The sequence below is a fragment of the Macrobrachium nipponense genome, chromosome 23, assembly GCF_015104395.2.
Source record: "Macrobrachium nipponense isolate FS-2020 chromosome 23, ASM1510439v2, whole genome shotgun sequence".
Lineage (NCBI taxonomy): Eukaryota > Metazoa > Arthropoda > Malacostraca > Decapoda > Palaemonidae > Macrobrachium > Macrobrachium nipponense.
The window spans coordinates 80,550,213-80,576,078 of NC_061090.1; the positions used below are offsets into that span (position 1 = coordinate 80,550,213).

Consider the following 25,866-nt stretch of genomic DNA (forward strand, 5'->3'; position numbering starts at 1 on the left):
TTCTCCTATGAGTTTTTTTTTCTGTTATTCAATCTTTCATTCAGACATTCAGATGATCTGAAAACGTCTGAAAAGTGCGATTTCTCCCGTGGCCAAAAGAAAGCTGTTTTCACCTTCGTTTTTATGAGACCCATTTATAAGGATTCATACGGTGCAAAACGCCTCCCTTTTTATCAGACAATTTATATGAGTAGTTATTAAACGGATTAAAGATATCTGTTTTTCATATGGCCCAAAAAGACATAATATATTGTTGACACGCTGGCATAAAGTTAATTTATCTTAGTGGGTCCCTTTTTCATTGCTTAGTTGCACAAAATGCACCAACCCTATATTTTCTTGTGGTCGAAAGAATTTTTTCCTTGTGTAGTTTAAATATCTAGTCTTTCAATAATGTAAATATATTGGCAAATCATATTCCACAGCTCTCTCTCTCTCTCTCTCTCTCTCTCTCTCTCTCTCTCTCTCTCTCTCTCTCTCTCTCTCTCTCTCTCTCTCTCTCTCTCTACTAGTTTTTGAATGATTTTAAAGGGCTTGCGTTCAGTCTGCTTCAAGTATTATATAAACCCATTTCTGTATGTTTCTATAATGTTCATAAACGACATCTTCTATTCAACTCGCTCTTACAAGTGATTCATTTCAAAGCTGGTAATAAGCAAAATTGTAAACGGTATAAAATGTTAAGTTCTCATTTGTGGTCTCGTATCTTTATTTAGCAAGCAGACGTATATAAACTTTTTTTATCATTATATTGGACACAGTAAGAGGCGTGTCCCTTTACATTAATTGGCTTCAGTAGATGTTACTGAAATGATAAAAACGTTACCAGATTCATCATTATCGTCATCTTTGTTCTGTCAACCCTTGAGTCACATTTGAACGCCGTTGACGTCATCCATTCACTTTCCTGTGCAATACGAGTGTGCTTTTCATTGCATCATTGCAGTCTGCCCACAAGTTGCAGTGTAGAGTACGCGTACAAGGTCAGATCCCCTTTCCACCCATTTTATCCTCGGTATTCATCGCTAACACGATTCCTCTGTCTGTGTCTTTGTCGTATTTTATGCCAACAGAAAATACCAACTTGCCTCTCTGGAAACTCAGGTCTCGACCGGAGGGTCAAGAAGTGAATTTGCTTCTTGCATTCCCTGCACCACAAAGCTATGGAAGAGTCCCTTTCTTTCGTGGTTAGAATACAGATTTTTCCTCTTTCTATCTATCTTTGTCTCTTTAGTTCTCCTATTCGTACTAAGTCGGATGATAGACTTCAGTTGAGTGTTCATTTCCTCCCCATAATCCGTCTTTTTCCGAACCAGCCCGCTCAAGTCTCAAGGCTTTGGGGGAAAAAAAATCACTGATGTTTAATGTGACCAGATTTTTTTTCTTTTGTAAAAGCGGGCCATTTCATATATATATATATATATATATATATATATATATATATATATATATATATATATATATATATATATATAACTACCATGTTGCCTCAAAGGGCCGCACTTTATACACTTTATTGTATATTATTCGGTTAATTCACTTCATTTGGTATCGTAGCAGTCGGAGAAGACGGTAGAAGTTACCAGATAGCAATGGCAAAATTAAACAAAATATCAGTACTGTTCCATTAAAATGGGGACAGTTTTGTTTTTGTAGCACAAATAAAGCGGGACATTTTGCTAACTTAAAAAAAGCGGGACAGTCCCGCCTAAAACGAGACTTTGGTCACATTACAGTGATGTCATAAATGATCAGTGAATTAGGTGCACAGAAACTAGGCCCATTATAGATGAGTGTGTGTTTGTGTGGAAAGCTGAGGATTAGAGGTATTTCCAGATTGCAACACCAAAGCAATTAGGAGCAGAAGGATGATCTTGCATGGGGACAGCACTGCCATCTTTATCCGCGTTGTGGGAAGACGATAAGTCAATTACGAACGAAATCTATTAAGCCAGGCTATAAATAGAGAACGGGTCGTCCAGCCACTGTTCATTTTCTTTGGCTTAAACTGAGATATACTTAACTTTGGAACAGAGAAGGGACAGCCACGTGTATCAGCTCGCTTAATCGGGGAGTAGGTAGGTATCCAGCTCGATCTGAATTTATCACACTCTGATGCGGGTACTTACGTAGCGGTTAGTATTCATATTCTCTCAGGAAATGGAAACGGGTAAACTGGACAAATTGTGGCTCAAAATAATGAAGGTTAGATATATATATGTGTGTGTGTGTTAGTGTATTCTTTTCTTTAAATGCTTAACCGTGGATGAACCCCGTCTGCATTAAGCCTGTGTAACTTAGCTGTTCCATACACTTCAGCAAAAGGCACAGCAATGCATGAGACTCGTGTAAGCTATATATATATATATATATATATATATATATATATATATATATATATATATATATATATATATATATATATACGTATATATATATATATATATATATATATATATATATATATATATATATATATATAAGGCGAAAGCAGAGGATTTAACAAGAGCAGATCTAAATGATGCCAGAGTGCAAGAGGTTAGTGGAAATATGAAAATGTGCGCGAAAGTGACGGCTGACGATGTAAGGAGGGAATGAAGAGGTTGAAAATGACAAGGCGCCAAGAGGTGATAGAAACTCCATTCAGATGCTGCAGTTCAACAGCTGAAGTGTGATGTAGGTAAGGTGGGTGACCCGGGTGTGTGAGGTATGTCTCGATGCAGAAAAAGGCTCGGAAGCAATGTCTAAGCGAAGGTAACAAAGAGTGATGAAGTATTCAACTAGTAACAGAAATTACACTAGCGTATTTCAGTTCCCCGGAACGTATGGAGAGAATGTTGCTAACTAAATTAAAGACAAGGCATTTAATCTATTGTAGGTGAATGGGCAGGAGGCAGGCAAGTGGTTGTTCATTGTAATAGGAAATCGGTGGCAGGCCTGGAGGCTTACGTTTTATCTCAAAATTTATAATAATAAGTTGACGGACTGTGTGTATGAGTGGATGTGTGGCCATACGTATGTGCTCGATCTTGTGAATGCTTAATAATTGCAAACGTCTGCAAGGAGGAAACTACTCAAGAACACAGAGCATAATTGCTTGGATCTAAGGCTTTGTAGTGACGATCGTATCCAAACAACGCGAAAAATTCGAAAAGTTAGAAGGGCATTATGGCTATTGCAATTACATATATGAATCTGGTACAAAGTGACCAGTAGATTCTATATAAACACCAGATGTTTCGAGACCACCTTGGGTTCTAGGCATATCCCAAATGGCTGCTTTGAAACGACGGCTAGAGTGACCTCTAGTTCTGTGTGCAGAGCGACCATCAATGGAAGAGTTCCCAAAGTAGGTGTCATCGGTATAAAAATTAGACTGGGAAAAATAACATTGCTGTTAAGAATTGTTATCTGTTTACTTGGAAGGGTTAAACGAATTAAATACGAACAACGCGCAGGTCTAAATACCTTCATTGTATAATTTGACGGATGGTTCCGTTTTCATTGCTACGCGTACACTAAGACATGTGTATATATATATTATATAATATATAGATATATATATATATATAGATATATGATATTATATATATATATATACATATATATATATATATATATATATATATATATATATATATATGATGCTTGTATGCTTTCTTTTCCGTTCGTTCCACTTTCTAGAAGGAAAAGGAAGAGGAAAAGAGAAAGAATGGAAATAAACTGACCCTTAAGAGGGTTTATGGGAACGTCGGCCGTTCGTGTTACGAAAGTTCGTCAAAATGGAAGAGTGTGTTGCACGCAAAGAGAGCCTCTAATAATACGCTTCGTGTTGACGGCTGTTGTACTTATGCCCATTGTATTAGCCGAGGGACCGTCTGAACGTCATTGAAGATTTTCCACCTAAATAGTCTGGACTGAAACAGGAACATTGCGCAGTCTCCATGATGATCTCTACATGAGATCATCATCACGAGGAATATTTCGTCGTCATCCTGATGGGAGCCCTCATATTGAGCTGAAATAAGGGCATTGACCTATAAGCGCCTGCTCGTGATTTTGTGACGTCGTTATTACACTTTCTTCGGCACGTATCCTCGGAATATACAACAGTAAACCTCGTCAAGAATTCCCGCATGTGTGCCGGTGGCCCTATTTATCGATAAGCATGCGCAGAAGTGTTTGTTTGAATCTGAAATAGAAACGGCAGTGAATGCCATTTGTTAATCACAGCTTTTAAATTCTCACCTTTTCCGTCCATGTGAGAATTTTTCCTACCCTTCAAAATCTCATATGAAAGTTTTTTTTTCTTTTTTTTTTTTTTTTTTTTGTTTTTTTTTTTTTTTTTTTTTTTTTTTTTTTTTTTTTTTTTCTTTGTCATGCGATTCAAAATCTCATATGAAACAAGAAGAATAAGAAAAAATAATTTTGAGAAAACGTTCACTCCGCTCACCTCAAAGGGAACTACTTGATTTTTTTTCTCTTTTTTTGTCATGCGATGGACACGAAAGACTGATCACGATTAGACAACGATATGTATTCCACGTTTTTGGATTATCCTTCCGTGTTTGTTAATGGATTTATTTATTCCATTAGACAGACCCACTTTCGTCTGTCAAGTTTTAAATTTACCACTCGGCATTTAAAAGTGTGACATTTAAACTTGCGCGCGCGCAAACACGCCAAAACACCTACCAAATGATGTAATTATACTTATACAGTGTTATGGTGTAATCATCTCGATTTCGAATTTTGGACGATTATGTGCCTATTTTAAAGGTCAATGGTCCCTTAATGCATACCCTGCATGATCTGCTTATAATTGACAAGACAAGGAGCGTCTACTGACTAACGTGGACTCCGAAGGACGTGGCAGCAAATGAATTGACATAGAGTCCAGGCGACCACAGAATGTCACTCACCACCTTCCGTAACAAACTGCTAGATATGGGTTCGGACCTCTGGGAGGAACAGCATAAAACTAATTCTCTCTCTCTCTCTCTCTCTCTCTCTCTCTCTCTCTCTCTCTCTTAAATTGGATGTGATTCGTCTCGTTGACAACAATCACACACACACACACACACACACATATGTGTGTGTATGTATATATGTGGCATCAGTATATCTTCATTTATTTGCATTTGGTTCTAGGCTTGTAGTGTCAAACGTCTCCAAAACATGAAGACTCAAGAGGTTAAGAAGGCATTACGGCTAATAAGTGTATATATGTATGTACTATATGTTTAAAGTGTGTTTACGTAAACATTGATTGTCACACCTAATTCTGTCGAAACAAGTATTTGGCCTTTGTTTTAACCCTCGGAGCAATAGAATCTCCTCGCGTGAGAGAAATCCATATTCGTGATGAAGGAATGCCACCCAAATCAACAGCTCCTAAAAGACATATTTCAAGCCATTAGGTTTTCTGTACTATTTATGACCTTCCGGACCGAGGCGCAGCGAGTAATGTAGTCTTTTTTGCCTGCTTTCCCACTGTTCATTTTGTTTGTGCTTTGTTTTTGGATACTTACTTGTGGATGATCAGTAATCTATCCCTCATGTTATTATCATGAGTATGAGATTCCATAACAAAGGTAAGCATGTATGGCTTTATAACAAAGAAGACTGACTTTGCTATGTCCGTCCGCGCAAAACGTTTATGTCCTGTAGTGTTCTTGAACCGTCTAATCAAAGGAATGTGGGCATGACCTTCAAACTTGGGTGAGGAGTACGAGATAACAGGTTCCTCCGCATCCAAGAATGGTACGGCGACTCTTCGTGGGCTCGACGGGATAGGATGTTTTGATCAGTCGTCTAGAAAACTGTACCGAATTCTTATTATTCACAGACGGAAACATGATGCTCAACACAACACGAAGGCTGAAACGAGATCACGCCGACGCGCAAGAAAACGGGCATTATTTCTTGACCGCTGGAGGACCTGCATTGAACAGGTTTACTGAACGTTCTACTGATGAAAGTGGTTCCGGTTGGTAACTGCTTTGCACAAGACAGCCCAGCTGTATCCGATGAAGAAAAAGTCGATTTAAAGCCATCTGAATTCTTGTGTACTCTTTGGTCGTCACATCATGTGACAAGACGATAATTAGAGGGGAAAACGACGCATTCTTTTTCGAATAGTTTAGCTGTCATATTTGTACATTCATCATCATCATGATATGTCTTCGTCTCGCACAAAACGAAGGAGCCACACGTCTCCTTTTTTTTTTTTTTTTTTTTTTTTTTTTTTCTTTTTTTATTAGACCCCATCTGTCAGGATGTTCGTTGCACCGTCTAGTACTGAGCAGGTCGTCCTCTGTTTGCTACATGATATAGCAGGAAGGACTTCTTGTTTTAAAATGTCATTGCCGCGAAGTGTCACCCCATGAGTCATAACCTTTCGGGGAACCTTTTTATTTCATTTGTGTCCTCCTTCATTTGTATCAATTCAACCGCAACTGTAACAAATGGAATCGTTTATTTTCGTATACTCTTCATTGGAATAGTTTCGAAGGTTAATATTATTTATTATTATTATTATTAGATAAATTCACAATGGTCTAAATATAAATATATACATTTACATTTGCATCATTGTGAATATCTTCGCCATGTTAGGGACTCATTTTAGTATAAGAATGTTATGAATTATTATTATTATTATTATTATTATTATTATTATTATTATTATTATTATTATTATTATTAAAGTAAAAACATATTCACCAGGCAATGCATTTTAGAATGCGATCGGTCAGTAATAGCAAACAATGACCTCTTAAAATATCAGTTTGAATAACTTATCAAATAAAACAAAAAACAACTAGAGGAAATAAAAAGAAAACAAGCTATAACGTGAGTAGTACTCGTGCTACGTAGTCTAGTGTTGGGTGCTTTGACTAGACTGAACAAGCTAGGCAACCTCTGATTCGTTTTCACATGAAAGAGATAAAAAAAAAAACACAAGTCATTTTTGTTCGTTTGCTCTTTCAGCTTCGAAGCATCCGTCATGTGAATCTGAATCTGAAGAGGTAAAAACTTTTTCATGGAAGCTATAATTATTTTTTAATAGAATGGTGTCATGGTTATGGATAATGTGAAGACATATATATTACACACACACACTTATATATATATATATATATATATATATATATATATATATATATATATATATATGTGTGTGTGTGTGTGTGTGTGTGTGTGTGTGTGTGTATGTATGTATAACTGAATCACGAAAGTTTGGAACGTGATAAATGAATAAAAAATTAATTTCCTTCGTGGTTTATACCTTATATATATATATATATATATATATATATATATATATATATGTGTGTGTGTATATATATATATATATATATATTGTGTGTATATGTATATGTATTAGCATATATATTAATAAATGTTTTAGATAGACAGATATAAATATGAAGGAGTATTGACTAGCTATCTGTTATCCCAGAAGAGAGAAAAAAAGTGGAAAAAATAGTAAAAAAAAATCCTAATTCACAGGAAAGTACGTTTTTTTAAGTAACAAAAAACAGGAAAGAACCAATGGATACTTGAGCGAAGTATGTCTATTGTCAAGGCTAAACAAAGGGTCTAAAGACTCTCCAGCGAAGAAATAGCAATTTTTTTTTCTCTTTTTTTTTCAGAGGGGGTCTTATTATTATTAGATCTATAAAAGGCTTTGTCGATGTCAACTTCTCGAGCGTAGTTTTCCCGAGTTGCCGTCTGGTCGTGAGTGCTGCTGGAAAGCCATCGATCTGTCTATCATTGCAAACGGTTGTGGGGCTTCATATTTTCTTTTTAGTGAAAACTGAAATATTGAATGATTTACACCCCGCGCCCCCCAACCCACCTCCTCTTCCCAACGTTAAGGTGACAACTTCGTCCAGCGATCGAACCTCTCCCCCCGCGCTCTCCCCTCACTATCTTCATGTTGATGGAAAATTATTAATGTTTGCGGAGACATTGGTTATTCACATCTACTACTTCTCTCTCTCTCTCTCTCTCTCTCTCCAGTCTATGTCTAATGTAGCTGAATAACAGCTAGTTATCTAATTCCATGCTTGTCTCAAAAGAGGAATGCTGTATGTTTAAAAAAAACCTCACCCATGACGTTCCTTTCCTCGCGCTGTTCGGGATCGAACGCGGCTTTCTTTGTTGAGAGAGAGAGACAGCTCCATTCGTCCCATAGGACTCCAGGACTAAGATATAAAAGTACAGTGTACTATTGTTTTTATTCTTGTTGTTGTTTTTGTTGTTTTGTGGATGTCGATTCTGAATCAGTGCTTGGCGGTCGAGTTCGAAACGAATGACTCTTTCGATATCTAATCAATAACTCTTTTGTCTCTGGCGACTTTGGAAAGGTTGTCAAATAGATCCTTTTGTTTGTCTTCATGTGCAGCCTAAGTTCATCGTCAGTTACTCGAAAGAGATAACACATATCCTTGCATATTACACACACACATACATACACACACACACACACATATATATATATATATATATATATATATATATACTATATATATATATATATATATATATATATACCATATATATATATATATATTTGTATGTATGTAAAAATCTACTGGTTCTATGTCGGCCAATTGACCTTCTTAGGAAACTTTCATTAAATCTGCCCTCGAAAGGCTGAGTCCTGCGAGCCCTCAGATAAATTCACTTCCCATGGCAGACTCCCTCATTCATATTCCCAGCTCTCTCTCTCTCCATTAAATAATGACATAATGCAATGAAAACAAAGCAATCAAACTTCGGCGAGAAATACCGCAGATCTATCAGTCACGCAGCAAAGGTTATGATGAATCAAGTTGCTAATAACGGACTCACGATCATGAACGTCAGATTTTAGGAAGGACATCATTTCACAGTTATCTCCAGCGGTAAACTTCCTATTTGGGGCAAAAACGTGACATGCAGGGCCTTTGCACCTTAAGGCGAGCACAGTTTTGACAAACTGACAATCACTGATGATTTGGACAACCGTCATGTTCACATGATGACAGACGTTTTGATTTCATGCGTCTAAAAGTGTTTCTGCGTTTGTGAGACATATCTGTCTGCTCATAAACTGTCTGTCTATATGTAGGTACAATAAATATAGTAAATGTACTCTTGTAAAAACTAATGCCCACTTACACATCCAGTAGGAAGAATAAGCAAAAACGAGGATGAGATTCTTAATACCGTGACTACACCAACCGCACGATCTCAATGAAAGACAAAGCGATGAAAGTTGTGAGCCGTCTCTCGCGACCTTTGGCGTTCTCTCGGTGCTCCTGGAGATGCTCCCCCAATCTGTGTGAACTCGAGATTTACAGCCGAGGAGGAAGACGAAAAAGAATCCCGGACTGGCAGTTCATTAGCGACGCGGGAAAGGGGCGCTAGAACAGAGGGCAGCTGGAGTGACTGAAGGGCAGGGAACCACAGGGAAGATGAAGGATTGGAATCTTTGATGGATTGACGGAGGCGTCGCACCAAAAGATGTAAAGATCGCTATTATCAGTAATGTAGGCATGACTGAAGGTTCTTTGCAGCTTCCGTTCGGCCCCTAGCTGCCACCCCTTCCATTACTTTTACTGTACCTCCTATCACATTATCTTTCTTCCATCTTACTTTCCACCCTTCCCTAACAATGGATTCGTAGTGCAAGCCTTTTCACTGCCAGTTGCCATTTCCGTGCTGAATGGCCTTAGTTTGCCCCAGTGCTTGGCATTATGCCTAAAACCTATAAACCAATCAGTCAATCAATCATCATCGTCATCATCATGACGTCGAAAACGTTTGTACGTCATCTTCTCCCTTCATGGTTTGAGATGTGCAGTGAGTTCTTCTTGCCTTGAACGGCAGAAGTCAAAATAGGGGGGAAAGGAAGAAAGGGAAGCAGAGGTCCTCCCATTTCATAGAAAATGGTGATGATGTTAATCTATTGCCATTTATTGTAAGGGTCTTGAAATATCTACCAAAGCCTCGTATCTCATCATGGAAACTTCTCCAGCGTACAGATACAGACGAATCTCTTTTCAAAAGCCGAAAAAAATGTCATGGTCATAATGTCGTCTTGTCGTCATCATTGTCATTATAATCTCTGTAGTCTGTACTGACAAATTCATTATCATCATCATGAACACCAATCAGTTCCTTCACGGGGTGACTCGGTCATCAATTTTAACCTCAACACCTTTATAACCTTCCTTTCTTCTTCTCTGTCTCCTGTTTTGAAAATCCTGGTCATCGTGTTGCAATAGGTATCACAATTGTCTTATAACAAAGGCACCCGCGTTCGATCGCTTCACTGTGCGAGGAAAGAAACATCATGGGCGCCTTTCTATTGACAAGAGCAATGTATCTTGCACCTGGATAAATTTGTGACTGGCGACTGCTGTGGGTCGCAGCTGCTGGTGGCGAGAGACGTGAAGAAAGATAAGAAAAAAAAGTAGACTTGAGTAATCACTGTTCCATCTGAATGTATGCCATCATATCATAACAAAGAAGACTGAAGGACCTCTCTCTCTCTCTCTCTCTCTCTCTCTCTCTCTCTCTCTCTCTCTCTCTCTCTCTCTCTCTCTCTCTCTCTCTCTCTCTCTCTCGCCGCCGTGCTGTAGTGTCTGAGCTGGAGTAGGACAGCTTCGTCCTGCTTGTTGATTGCCGAGCCATAAAAGTGAAGCAGAAAACGACAATAAATGTAGAACTTGGTAGACGCCTGCATGAAACGACGAAGCTGATCCTGCAACCTCTGCAGTTGTCCACAAAAATCCCCTTCCGTCCATTCAACGGTCATCCAGTAAAAACTCTCCCCAGGTCGAATGAGCATCTTGTAAGAGGCCCTTTGATCTCCACAAGTCCCATTATATATAGATATAAAAAAACTATAGTAAAATGCATCTTTCGAACGAACAACCTCACAAACCTCCTCTCATGTGGTCATTGGCCGTACGGGAATAAGGCGGTTAAGTTTCATAAATCTCTCTCTCTCTCTCTCTCTCTCTCTCTCTCTCTCTCTCTCTCTCTCTCTCTCTCTCTCTCTGGAACAAGTGTAGCCATTTACCAGATATCAGTCTCTCCTTGTCTCTCAGGTTTATTGTATTATTTGCAGGGTTGGTGTAATTAATGTAACTAGATACTGTGCGTTACTGATATTCTCATTCTGCATGCTATTAAAAATAAAATGGACATTTCGGTAGCTAAGATGGAGTTTCATACACCCTGGAACCATGAAGCGTGTGAGCAATGCTTAATCGTGCCCTTTCGGGAGCCATTATCGAGCAGAAAAGGGTTCTCCGCCTAGGACTATAGATCGTGTGACTATCTACCTTCAAGTGCCCTCTCTCTCGGCTGAGACTAGTTGGTCGGCCGATTCACTCACCGGCGAGAGACGTTCCAGTGAATAATCCAGGAGACTGGAAGAGATGGAACGTGAACGGCCCGGGAATAATCATTTCTCAAAGCACCGAGCCAGTCGATGTGGGTTTTTTTTAAAAAAGGCGGCGGCTGGTTTTGGGAAAACATCGGTTCTGGACAAGGTCTCGCCATTCCGTTCCCGACATTCCCTTCTGTCATGGAGCATTCAGTTATGTTAACAATATTTCTAATCAACGAAATACATCGTGATATACCGTTTGTATTTACTTGGTCAATGTATTTATTTTTATTCTCGCATTATGGGTCCATTCCGTGTTGCAGATGAAAAGGAATATACTTGATATTTCTGGATAAGGGTGATTCCGGTGACTTGGTAATGATGCCTGGATGACGGAGTGAAGGAAAACTTCTTTATAGGGAACCTTTTTAATGAGGCGTGAAAATGAAAGCCCCTCTCCCGATAAGAAGCGTCATAAAATAAAAAGAGAGTAGATTTTAATTAAACACCAAAAAAGAGCTTTGGTTGTTGACGTCCCGTCTCTGCCGAAACCTTTCGTCATAATATCATCCCGAACTAAAATTAGAGCAGCGTACCGGAGGTGACGCGGAGCCCTATCGGGTCGAGGTTTTGGCTACCCCTTCTACGCGCCCGTAATACACCAGTTGGTTGCATCATTCGCGACTTTGCGCTTTGTACTTCGCATTTCGATTATTAACGAGGGAAGGGGAACTCCCCTCTTGGTCTCCCTCCCTCCACTAAATTTTATATATATATATATATATATATACTGTATATATATATATATATATATATATATATATATATATATATGTATGTATGTAATAATATTTAGATATATGTAAATATATGTATATACTGTATATATACAGATATATATATATATATATATATATATATATAGATATATATATACGTATATATAAACATTAAGCCACAAATGTCCATTAATATCCAATTCGCTCTGCATTTGTAGCTTAATATTAGTATGTATATGAATCACGGTGATGTGATAAAAATTCATATATTATATATATATATATATATATATATATATATATATATATATATATATATATATATATATATATATATATATATATATATATATATATATATATATATATATATATATATACTGTCCGTACCCATGGACGAAATGCCGAGCGTTAATTATTCACGTAAACTTAATTTTCTTGCAGGTTTAAGCAAATGAAACGAATGAGCTGAACAGACGCAAGCTCAGTAAATTTGATCTGGGAGTTACTCAAACGAACAAAGGTCAAACAATCTCATTAAATCATAGTTTTTGTCCCTTTCCCTTTGTCTGATTGAACGCGGGGGATCATCCTCTCTCTCTCTCTCTCTCTCTCTCTCTCTCTCTCTCTCTCTCTCTCTTTATTGTGTAGATCACTCTATTCTAATGGTAAATTTCTCTATACTTTGCATCTTATCGATGGTTAGAGGTAACTGAGTACCTCTCTTATCTTTTCTTGCATTCTGATAAGTTCATGTGATCAAGTGTGATGATGAAAATGGATTAAAAGGAACGTGATAAAAATGAATGATCAAAGCGTGGAATAACCAAAGGGATACATGGAAATTTCAAGAATTAAAAGACAGATCGTAATAATATAATTCGAAAGTGTAATTCATAGGGTTAATAATGTAGTGTTCGAACGTAAGACAAGCGTAAATTTGAATGTTTACAGGACTGTTACACAATTAGTTAGTTTACATAATAGACAGAGAGAGAGAGAGAGAGAGAGAGAGAGAGAGAGAGAGATGAGAGTGTCACTAAAAGCGATTTGAAGACTGGGCAAAGACGCAAAATATAAGTTGTGTTTGAAATATTTAAAATAAAGCATTAAATCCAGTAATAAATGTTGATTTTTTTTTACAAATACTATTAGACATGGATACTTTTCCCTCTTCGCCTTAAATTTCGTTGACGTTAAGAGGGCGTAAGAAGTGCTTTTCTGAACAGGCAATACGAATTTTAGAGATCTGTGCATAATTGTATATCTGAGGAAAATTCTCCTGGGACACGAACTTAGAGGCACGAGCAATTTGCGACGTACCTGTTGTCTCTCGTCAATTATCCCCTATTCCGTGCAACGCTGCATCAGTTACATTATACTGGGAGCACGAACGTTTGTCGTTATAAAAAAAAGAATAAAGAGAGAGAAAAAAAAGCAGGCTTGCATCATGAAGGAAAAAATGTTGAACGATGAAACGTATCCGTAACGTCCAGCAAACAATCTCGTTTATTTCCTGTACTGCTTTCCGTTTGTTCTTGTGCTTTAACTCGAGCGTTTTTCTTGCTTTCTGTTTTTGCTGATTCTGAAGCGATGTGCCAGTCAGTGTTTTTTTTTTTCCTTTATACTACAGCGTCGTTCTTATGAAGAGTGCGTTCAGAGTGGGTACTGGACGTGTTCAATTTCATAATTATCTCCACGTCCTTTACGGAATTTGCAGTCTTTCTCTCTCTCTCTCTCATGTCGATGAGTTCTCTTTTTTACTGGTGAATCGAAACAGCTCATTTGTTGGCTGTCTGTTTCTTATTCCTTATGACGTTTGCTTTATTTATTTATTTTTTTTTTTCGTTATTTATGAAAACTTATTTTTGAATCAGTCTCTCTCTCTCTCTCTCTCTCTCTGTATATATATATATATATATATATATATATATATATATATATATATATATATATATATATTATATTATTATATTATATATATATATGTACCAATTCTTTAGAGTACAAATTATCTAAAGTTTATCTTTAATTTACCGTAATTTAAATACGTAAGAATGAACACACTCTTCCGCATGTATGTATGTATATGTACGTATATGCACATATATATGCACATATTTAAGTGACGGTAGATAAATGACAAACTTAACATACACCACCTGTCCTCTACTAAAGAACCGGACAGCAGGTTAAAATGTTTATCGATTTGTGGTTCGCTTGTGAAATGGTGTCCCTGTACAACAAACAAATATCAAAGGGTCACAACTTAACGTGTTATGTCTTTTTTCATGGTAACTATACTCTGTTTTTTTCCATCTGTCCATCCGCCTGTGGTGTTTTTGTATGGTAACACTGCGTCCCGGGGTTAGATATTACATTCAGCTTACATTCAACGATTATAATAATATCTTATTTCGAATATTAACGGTGTTATTCGCATACAGTAAATTATTAAAACACTTTTCAGTTGTAAATGTACACCCAGATATCCTTTTATTTACCTAAAACTTACACATAGCTTAGCTATCTAAAGCCTGGGACGCAGTGTTACCATACAAAAACACCACAGGCGGATGGACAGATGAAAAAGAACATAGTATAAAACTGCTCTTTCTTCCTCCTTTCCTTCATTATCTAAATAGGTTTTTGGCACTTTATACTTCCACTTTGCACACACCAGCCCTTGATCTCGATCCAGTCATCATGAAGTCGAGGCTTTCCCTAATTATTACTGTTATTATATTGAGAAGGTGAATCCTGTTGACGTGGATTGAGCTCACAACGGTCCTTGAATTGAAATTCAAACTTCCATCGATGCTCAAGCTCTTGTTTGTTTTGGAGAACTGTTAATGAACCTAAGAACAACTCATTTTATTTTCGTAGCTGATGCAGAATCACAGGTTTTCAAAGATATAATGGTGTCATGATCTCACAGTCTGTATGACTGTGTGTCAGAAGTAAAGTTGTGAGATGTACGGCGACATCTGTAGTTTCAACCGTTCCAAGTTGCCATCTGAGGAGTATTTTGTTCACATTTGAAAGACATAATAGTAGGTAATATGAATTACATTTGAAAGACATAATAGTAGGTAATATGAATTACATAAAGAATAGATAAGATTCTATAAAAGGAAAAGAAAATAACAATTTAAGGACATTGTTGAAATACAGGTAGAGTTGTTTAGGGTGATAGTGCGTTGAATCTCTGCTTGAACCTTTGAAGTTCTAATTGCCTACCGTCCTCAGGGAGACAGTTCCCAAGTCCAGCGGCGTGAGGCCTGAAGGACCTCTGGAACTGAGGAGATGAGTGTGGATCAACCTCATGAAGGACTCAGCCGTGGACAGTTCTTTCTGCAGTTTTACAGTAAAACAGCCCACGGATCGTTGGTATCTTACAGTTAGTTTGCGTGACATCTTGGCGTCCCAACAGGGTAAGGATGCTAGCCTTCTACAAAACGAGTAGCACGCACTCACTCGCTGGGTTCAGGCTCCTTCATTATGGAAAAAGTCCCTTATTAACATTTTCGTTACGGAAGATGGTTCTGTGGAAATGGTGCAAAAGTCTTCAGTGGGTTGTGGTTTCTTCGATTGTAGCCTAGCTTCTCAGTGGCGTGATCGGTATCGTCTTGGGCTGCCACCTCGGTTGCCGCGAGTTCGATTATCTGGCATTCCATTGAGGGGTTAGAGATGTATATTTCTGGTGATAGACGTTCACCCTCGACGTGGTTCGGAAGTCACGTAAAGCCGTTGGTCCCGTTGCTGAATAACCACTGGTTCCATGCAACGTAAAAACACCATACAAACAAATTATTGATTGTGGCCGCCATGAATGGGGAAAAAAAAATGATTAGGTCACTGGCCCGTATGGGGATCGAACCCACGACATCCGCGTTATTAGCACGGCGCTCTAACCAACTGAGCTAACAGGCCCCTGGATATTGTCGTAGTGTTCTCAAAAGAAATCTTCACTCGATTTCTCTCCGGCTCTCTTGCGAAAGTGTTGATGCTAAAGCTCTTATTTGTTTTGGAGAACTGTTAATGAACCTAAGAACAACTCATTTATTTTCGTAGCTGATGCCGAATCACAGGTTTTCCAAAGATATAATTGTGTCGTGATCTCACAGTCTGTATGACTGTGTGTCAGAAGTAAAGTTGTAAGATGTACGGCGACATCTGTAGTTTCAACCGTTCCAAGTTGCCATCTGAGGAGTTTTTTGTTCACACGCGCACGCGCACACACACACACACACATATATATATATATATATATATATATGTATATATATGTATAACTATATATATACATCTATGTGTGAGTGTTTGTATGTATAGTCACAAGTCACTTGATTTCGGACTCGCTGTACCCTTTAAATGACTTACACCCAAGAACAATAAAAATGATAACTGCATCTGCCACGGTCATGTTCGATCTGGGCCTCTGTTGTACAGTGATAAACAATCTGCTGTACCCCTTGTGAGCATATATATATATATATATATATATATATATATATATATATATATATATATACATATATATATATATATACATACATATATATATATATATATATATATATATATATATATATATATATATATATGTACACACGTTTGTTTGTGTGTGTGTAAGTGAGCATGACATTCTACAGAGAAGTCTCGTCCTTAAAAACGAACAAGTATTTGTAACTTCGTGAAGACTTGGCGTCACTTTTTTTGTGTTAGGAAATAATAATTAGTAAAACAGACTTACAGACTATATATAGTTTTACTGAAAAAAATTTCGTTATAAAAATAGGGTAGCGAAGAGTAAGTTGAAGTAATTACAATGATCTCTTATAACTGAAGAAATGCCTTACATCATTCATGTTTTCTTTTTAATTTTGCGCAGTATCTCCTTTCACCCTTATATATACATGAACACCATCATGAATATTTTTCCCTGGATATTCTCTGTCATATGAATATAGCCACCTTGGCAGAAAATCGCAGTTTGCCTTTTGGGCGGGAAGGTATCTATAAAAATATCTTGAAAGGTTCGCTCGCAGTGATTTGCCTTAATAGCGGGTACCTACTAACCTTGCTGAAGACGGTGGTGTATAAGCGAAAGGCGTGTAACCTCACAAAGGTTAATATTACATCATTTATGGAATGCACTGTGTAACGTTTATCGGAAGAGATATATTCATTTGTACTGACAGATATGAATGTTTGCGGGAGAGATGAGTGCTGAATAAGACGATAGCTGTGTGACTTTCTCAGAAATACTGATTTATGCTTATAGAGGAAAGTTGTATATCTTTCTAGGGTATATTTTGCATATCTAAATGGAAGGTCATTTCTTATCCATTTTAAAGGACTGATGTTTTTTTTTTAGATACTCGTGGAATTATTTCCCGGAGGATACTCGTGTCATTATATGAGATAGCAGTATTTGACACTGTGGCCTGCACAAGGCAGAGGGACAGACGTCCCCCTCGGAGTCAAACCACGACTTCTAGGAGGAGAGTTCGGCGTCCCCCTCCTCCCCCATGGCAACGATGGCCTTCTGGATGGCGAGCTTGAGCCGTCTCCTCCTTTCGTCGGAGCGTATTTGGCGCAGTTCCGCAGCCACGAATTCTCCGAAGATCTGGTTGTCGTCACGCGGAACGTTCAGGAAGGCGATTCCGTCCTGGAATGTGGAGGAAGTCTTCTTCGTGTGTTGTAATTTCTTCTTCTTGACGACATTCCGCTCCCTGTCGCCCTCTGTCCCCGTAGGACACGACGACGCCCTGGGTTCCTGGCGCTGCTCCAGGTGGGAGGTCCCGGTGGCGTCCCTGTTGGCTTCCATCCCCGTCGGAGGGCGAGGACACTGGAAAAATGGAAAAAGGATCTTTTTACTGATCATCGACAGTTCGCTTTTAACGAGATTCAGATCATTAGTAACTTTGTTATGGAAAAAATGACCAAAGTGATCAACAGATATCGAACAGACACTTAATTTTTCTCATCACTTGAGAACAGCTGCTCCAATAGAAACATGAGGTTTGAAAGAATGTACTCTATCCACAGGTGTTCTCGCTGTAAATGTTGATAACCTGACACACTGGTAACAATATAGACATCGATTTGATCATTCTTTAGTATAAATGAAAGTAACAAAAGTTTTGTCAATATAACTTATGCAAAGTTAGACATCTTGAAGTTTGTTTTGATATTGTTTTCGGGAATTGAGCTGTTACTGATATTATGTTTGACAAAACCCCAACTATTCAGAAGTTTGAGCGAGGAAAAGTCCAAGCAAAGTGAAACACTACTGTACCTGTGTCATATGCAGAGTCTTTCACTGCTTCGAATAAGTCAACAAGTCTTCATAAATGTTATGGAACTTTTGGAGGAGAAAGACAAAATATGAGAGAGAGAGAGAGAGAGAGAGAGAGAGAGAGAGAGAGAGAGAGAGAGATGAAAACATGTCACAGATCGTGACTCCAATACTAGAATAAGAATGTAGAGTGAAAGAGAAAGTGGAAAAAAAGTGGAGGAAATAAGGGATGTTATCACAAGCAAGAAATATGATTTTTTTTCTTTTTGGTGCCTTTGGAATAAACAAACTCGTCCTTGAGCAATCTCACAAGCAAAATCTTTCTCTCAAGAGCAGTCTAACATCTTAGGACATGAAATTGAAATAGTTATCTAGTCTTTGAGACCAAATAAATCTTAATTGTGATGTCCAAATACTTTCGTCCCCCGGAGGAGGTAGTGCCGTCAGTTCACCTCACGTGGTGCCCTGTAGGCATTACCTAAGGGTCTTTGCAGCGTCCCATCGGCCCCAGCTAAAACCTTTCATTCTTGTATTGAACCTCCGTTCATATTCTCTTTCTTCCATCTTACTTTCTTCTACCCTTTCCTAACAATCGTTTCATAGGGCAACTGCGAGGATTTCCTCCTGTTACACCTTCAGAATCTTTTTACTATCAATCTCCCTTTCAGTGTTGAGTGACCTGATAGGTACCAGCGCTTGGCCTTTGACCTAAAATCTATATTGTACTGTTTAAATACTGTGGACAAACACCCCAAACGCTAGCAGCTTTGACGGAAGTGGCGGTTAACCATTTAAAATGAACCATTTTCAGCTTTCATGTAAGCTCCTGAACTACTATATATATATCTATGTGTGTGTGTGTGTATATAATATATATATATATATATATATATATATATATATATATATATATATATATATATATATTTATGCTCCCCAAGACCTTACTTCATGTTCGGCAAGCCGCCACATCACTCATTAACTTTGTACCCTCTACTAGCAAGATTTGGAATTTTCTCCTCGCCCATGTTTTCACGATTCTCAAGTACTTATCAGTTTTATGGCAATTTTAGTTCAGTTTTTTTAAATAATTTTTTCCATTTGAAATCAGACTAGTCTTAGTTCAATGTCTTTATGCCACCTGCTCAGAATAAGAACTTGGCTATTTCATTCTTTTTTATCGTATTTTTGTTTTCACTAAATCTGTCATACAACAATTACTTTCTGCTATTGAGAAGTGATAACTTTTTTTTCCCGCTTTGGAACACTGAAAGCCTTCCCAAGAGTCTTCTCTCCAGAATTTGTATTTTATCACACCATTCGTTGTTCTACCTTTTTTTTTTTATCTCCCATTCCTGTTCTCTCTCTCTCTCTCTCTCTCTCGTTTCCATTATGACAAAGCGTTCACAGACGGTTCGCTTACTTCATTTCCTTTCAAATTTAGAAATAAATCTAGTGCAGACTGTTTTTCTTTCAACGAAATATCAATGCGGAATGCTGTGCCTAACATAACACCAGCTCACCAGCTCAATCTACAACAACTACAACATAAAACTCAGACCTACAACAATATAATTCAAGTTAGAGTTGTGCAAGTCAGACATTGGGAGCCAAACTCGACTCTTAAGAGTTTAGCAGGTAAATTATTTTTCTCCGGAAGGACGATCATGGCCTTTATGCAATAATATCATAGAGGTGGATTTTGTAGGAGTATCGCTCATGGTTTACGTTCTTTGGTGTTCGTCACTTATCGGCGGATGCTTGGGGCGAGTTGCCGAATAGGAAATTAAAGCAGTTTACGTTCGGGGCTTTACCAAATATGCCTGCACCCAAGAAGAGATTGAGGAGAAACAAAAGCCTTATCAGGGATTATTTATTTCATAGACGCAAGACAGATTCGTACCAGGCATTCGTCTAGACCCCACCATTACCAATGAGGGGTTTTCTGCATTCTGAACGATGAGGCATCCTGATATGATGCTTTTTCACTTCCTACGACACAGAGCATGACGAGAAATGGAAAGCACTCATTAGCAAGCATCAGTAACAATTTATTGCTCTTTCGGACGAGGTGAATAATCTAGAGCGTCTGGAGAGAGATTCACTCACCTCTTTGGCAGCTGCGGGGGAAGAAGGTCTTGGATCGTCTCTCTCCAGCAAGAAAGCCATCGGCTTGTACGCGAACCATTTGGAAACGAAGGGTTTCAGGCCACCTGAGGAAAATAATCATTTCAGTTTTTCATGACAAAGGGTGGTTCCAGAGGAACAAGACAGACGTCACTGCTACATTCATATTCTAGCTACTAGATCAGGGAAGAACTCTTCATGCAGAAAGCCTTATCAGAAAATTAGCTGCTACACACACCTTAATTAACCGAATGCTCATCTGCAGTGTATCGAAAACCCCTGTACACACCACATTAATTGTGTCCGGCTTTAACACACACAAATACTCAGAGTTCGTGTTTATTATTGCCCTTCCTTTCCAGTACCTCTTGCTTGCAATCTCTCCAGCATAACAATTTGTAAGTATAGCTACACTTTCCACCAACCTATCATCCTCCATTCTTTCCACCTGACCAGACCATCTCAAAGCATTCTTGATGCATCATTTCCTTTAAGGCAAGACCGAAATTGTATTGGCCTTGCTTTAAGATAACCTACTCACCACTTCTCAGTATCTCCGCATTTCTCGTCCCACATATAGAATCCAAACAATTCGTTCCAAAGCTTTAACTTTTTTCTTTCATTCACAATTAATATGCACACTACATTTACAGTAAGGAGAGTTCGCTCAATCATTCCTGCAAGTATTCTAACCATGACTTCCTAAGCTCCTCGAAGTCTCATCCTAATGTTTTGAACTCACCTTGCTCTCTTCCTGGCTTCATTTGTCCGTTATATCCAAGCCCAAGTGCCTCTAGGGACAAATGACTTATATTCCTCCACTAACATATAGAAGTTCACTCTCGACGTGGTTAGGAAGTCACGTAAAGCCGTTGGTCCCGTTGCTGAATAACCACTGGTTCCATGCAGCGTAAAAACACCATACAAACAAACAATCCACTATAAACGTATGATAACCCACTCATCCTGAATCCTAGATTCTGTTCGCCCACATAGCCTTTCTGCTGCTCAAAAATTTACTCTCAACTTCCAGCTCTTGCAAACACCTTCAAATCCCTTCATTAATTAATCAGCACTTGATCATCGGCAAACACCAGCCATTCCACACTCCAATCTCAACTCATTTTCTTATCCCACAACTTCTCACCTACATCAAATATGTCCTTTTTTCTACTTTCTTAGCACCACCCCACCCATAAGACTTTAGCAATAGTGAAATGTCAAAAATTTATTTCAGAACCATTTTTACATCACACCAATCATTCGCCTGATTACTTATTCATGAAATTTTGCCACTGTACCAGTTCTGTGATAAGTTTGATCTCTGATCATGCATTGAATTTGAATTTTTAAAGAGAAGTATCCAACTACTTGAAGAGGTGGTCACTTCTACCAACAGGTGTTGACGCAACAATCCTATCTCATATTTATCTTTTAATTCCTTCTTTTTCCCTTTCAAATCATTAGTATAGGTCTGCCTTCCTACTTTTCTTTATTTAATCTCATACTCCAGTCCCACAACTTTGCATTGCATATCCCATAGTCCTTTCCCTTACTTTTCTTATCACTCCATCCGTGAACATGTAACCCATTATTGCGGGAGACCCAATTTACACCAAACTAGTCACTCTCCTGTGTACATTTTTTTAAAGCAGGCTTCATAGTGGGCATTAGAAACTTCATATAATTGTTCTTAATAAATACTTTCTTTACAATGAATTCTTAACATCTTCCAAATTGCATTTCAAAGTATCTATCATAGGTTATCTTTAACCCCATGTACAGTGTATTTTTGCATCATATTAAGAAACCCACACAATTATTCCAAGGGATAAAGTTGGTCCACACGTCGTACCTCTAAAACCCTCACTGCTTTTCCCATATCAATTTCAGGTGGATTTAGTAATAGTATGCCATAGCAGTTCTTACTGTCTCTACCACGTTTTTCTAATTCATTCCTCTGGATTCTATTCCTCATCAAGAAGGCAAACTGTAAACATTGCTTTAGTTGCCTGCCTTCACTGTCACACAAAGGTCCCACACTTATATTGGCTTTACAGTCTTCATATATATATATATATATATATATATATATATATATATATATATATATATATATATGTGTGTGTGTGTGTGTGTGTGTATGTATGTATGTATGTATGTATATGAAGCACATTAACACGTAATTTGTTTATAATACACTACCACAGTTAAGAAAATAAGAAACTGTGTGTAGGTCCTGACCGGTTTCGACTTTGCCTCATAGCCATTAACATTAATGGCTTAGAAATAAAGTCAATATAGGCCAGGACTTCCACCCAGTCTCTTCTTGACAAAATGGGCGACCAGTGAAGGTCCTGACCAATTTCGACTTTACTTTTAAGCCATTAACGTTAATGGCCTAGAAATAAAGTCAATCTCGGTAATGACCTATACCTGAGCTCCTATTTTTTCATCAGTGGTGATCTGTGAGATATATATATATATATATATATATATATATATATATATATATATATATATTTATATATATAGAATTGAATAGAGTTGAATGCCGCATTGTTTGTTGTGGGGATGGATGTACTGCTGATGAACCTTCTTTGCAGGTGCACACGACAGATGTGGAAGATTTCTACAATAAGGTTCACTCTTGATTAGCATGTCAAAACATAAATGTGGCAATAGGCCTTGTCTTTTTTTTTTATTTATCTTCAGATCCATCCATATATAATTATATATAAATATATATATATAATATTATATATATATATATATATATATATTTAGATATATATAATATATATATGATATATATATATATATATATATAATTATTATATATATATATATATATATATAATATATATATATATATATATATATATATATATATATACTATATACTATATATACGTCAGTTAATGAATTTTTCTTATGCCAAGTCGTTTCTTCAAAATACATACATCAAGAAACATCAACCCTTCGTCTGTCAGTTAGCAGAGAAGACTGAACGTGCCTTTGTCGCTTCCTTTGTGCCTGTTTGCCTTCGCCCGCTCCCTTCTGAAGCTGCCGAGCAGACTGTCCATCTTCCTCTTGACCTCCTCCACGGTGCATCCTATGACCTGAGCCACTTCCTCCCACTGCTCCAGTTTCTTCGTCTTGTTGAAATAGGATCCGTGTTCGGGATCCCACAGAACAGGACGCTTCTCATACTCGGCTATCAAAGTCACACACGTACTGCGATGCCACTCCATGTGAACGCGCCGAGCACCAAGGCGACGAACGCACTCACTATTCGAGCACCAGCGCACAACTGATGCGAGTGACCAGGGAGGCGTCCCCCCAACCCCCTTGTGCGCACGGCTCCCGAATGCTTCGAGCAAGTCGGCCTTTGTTGGCGACTCCTGTGTCTGGCTCAGGCTGCTCGCTCGCTTGCGACTCGGGGCGTGTGGGCTGTGATGTGCTGTACATTGAGCAGCGTTGCACTGGGGTTACAGATTATTCGGGGGATGTTTGTAAAGCTTCAGCCTCCCGTCTCTGAAGGCGATTGGAAATATCTTTGGAATTGATGGAATTGTTATTGTTGTTGTTGTTATTCATCTACAAACGCTAACAATTATGAGATTACTGGTTTTATCTTGTATTGAATTTACAAAGTAAAGTGATTGAATGCAGAAACTATCAAGTAATGATGTGTTAGGCTATATCATATTTTTACAACTGAATAATAATAATGATAAAAATAGAAAAAAATAATGCAAATGAAAAACAATGTCATAAAAAAATGATAAAAATAGGGAGAATAAAACCAGTAATGACTTGTATTTGACATCCCATCTCCTGAAGAACTTTTGAGTTAATGAAGCGTTTAAGCCCAGCCATGCAAGGAATATCCCGGTACTGTTGCAGGGTGGGCATCTCAAATCCCATGTAATTTCAACTTTTTATTGGTTAATCTGAAAAAACATTCGAAAAGGGAATAGAAAGATATAAAAAGCATACATACATACACGTATATAAGAATATATATATATATATATATATATATATATATACATATATATATATATATATAGATATATATATATACTATATATATATATATATATATAATATATATAAGACAAGCTCTGGAGGACACTGCAATTCCCGTTGATACTAGTAACAACTAAGGCTAAAAAAGGTAGGTATTTTTCAAGTATAGTTTTATAGCCAGAAGCGCTTATGTGAGAGTATGAATATCAGCCAAAGGATGTAAAAGCTTTATAAAACGTGAACATTTTGAAGAGGGTAGAAAAACGGTTTTATAAATGGAGCACTGACCTCAGACGTTAATGAGTTTACTGGTCCGCTTTTTTCCTCTTATCTGGTGCGAATATTTTTTCTGCCTCTTCTGTCGGCATAGCATATATGTCGTAGACTTCTACGTCTGTGGACCAGTTCTCTTGAAGAATATTAGACTTATATAAATTCTGTCTCTGTTTCTCCCTGTGGAACATCTGCATAATATACGTCACGGGTTCCAGTGTTTTCAAACTTTATATATATATATATATATATATATATATATATATATATATATATATATATATATTTATATATATGTATGCATATATACAGTATGTGTATGTATATAAATAAATAATAATATATATATATATATATATATATATATATATATATATATATATATATGTGTGTGTGTGTGTGTGTGTGTGTGTTTGATTTTAATTAAATCACGAAAAGGTGAAATCATGATGTTTATAAGAACACACACACACATATTATATATATATATATATGTGTGTGTGTGTGTGTGTGTGTGTGTGTATGTATGTATATATATACATTTATATAAAAACCTTGATTTATTTTTTTGACGAAAACATAATTTGACTGATCTCGGGAGAATATTTATATAAATATGGTACTTGAAGAATTCCCAGTACTATAAAAACCGGCACCAGCCTAGTTATTGTCATTGTTCTTCAATATTCATGACGATTGTATCAGACTATGAAAAGCAATCACGTACTTCAAATAGGAGAATAAATATAAGAGTAAATTAAGATTTGATAATCAATGAAAATGTTGAATTTATGAGCATCATGAGTACAAAACTGAAAATGTGTCTTTTCCTTCCCCTGAAGCCAATGGACAGACCAAGTTCCGAGGGTTTGCGTGTCATTTTCTCCTTCTTTGATTTTCTGTCCGCGGCGTTTACAGACGGAACGAGCTTCGTTCCCGATACTAACGATTTGCTG

The 25,866-nt window shown here is 37.5% G+C and overlaps 1 protein-coding gene, 1 long non-coding RNA gene and 1 other non-coding gene across 3 annotated transcripts in view; 1 reads left to right on the forward strand and 2 right to left on the reverse strand.

Moving 5' to 3' along the window:
• The window catches only part of LOC135202016 (uncharacterized), a 41,398-nt gene extending 23,731 nt beyond the window's left edge, over nt 1-17,667 (forward strand). Inside the window, exon 3 of the long non-coding RNA XR_010311644.1 lies at nt 17,552-17,667. This is a non-coding gene — a long non-coding RNA (uncharacterized LOC135202016). The remainder of the gene's footprint in view (nt 1-17,551) is intronic.
• On the reverse strand, nt 16,031-16,104 carry Trnai-aau (transfer RNA isoleucine (anticodon AAU)). The gene has a single exon. It is a non-coding gene; the product is annotated as a tRNA-Ile (tRNA).
• A 4-nt stretch (nt 17,668-17,671) lies between the features above and the next one.
• LOC135202008 (uncharacterized) lies at nt 17,672-24,608 on the reverse strand. The gene is made up of 3 exons (XM_064231285.1): nt 23,619-24,608; nt 20,585-20,688; nt 17,672-18,025 (listed from the first exon to the last, which is right to left on the reverse strand). Exons 1-3 carry the CDS (start codon nt 23,854-23,856, stop codon nt 17,672-17,674), a joined length of 696 nt encoding a protein of 231 aa, XP_064087355.1. The 5' UTR covers nt 23,857-24,608.
• Between the last annotated feature and the right edge of the window lie 1,258 nt (nt 24,609-25,866).

Bases quoted from the DNA above. Each gene is read 5' to 3' on its own strand.
- LOC135202008 (XM_064231285.1), bottom strand. From the start codon at position 23,856: ATGGAGTGGCATCGCAGTACGTGTGTGACTTTGATAGCCGAGTATGAG. The intron at 20,689-23,618 runs GCACGTTCAGTC...TATTTTCCTCAG, and splicing joins GCACAAAGGAAGCGACAAAG to GTGGCCTGAAACCCTTCGTT. The intron at 18,026-20,584 runs GTGAGTGAATCT...CCATTTTTCCAG, and splicing joins CCCCCGCAGCTGCCAAAGAG to TGTCCTCGCCCTCCGACGGG.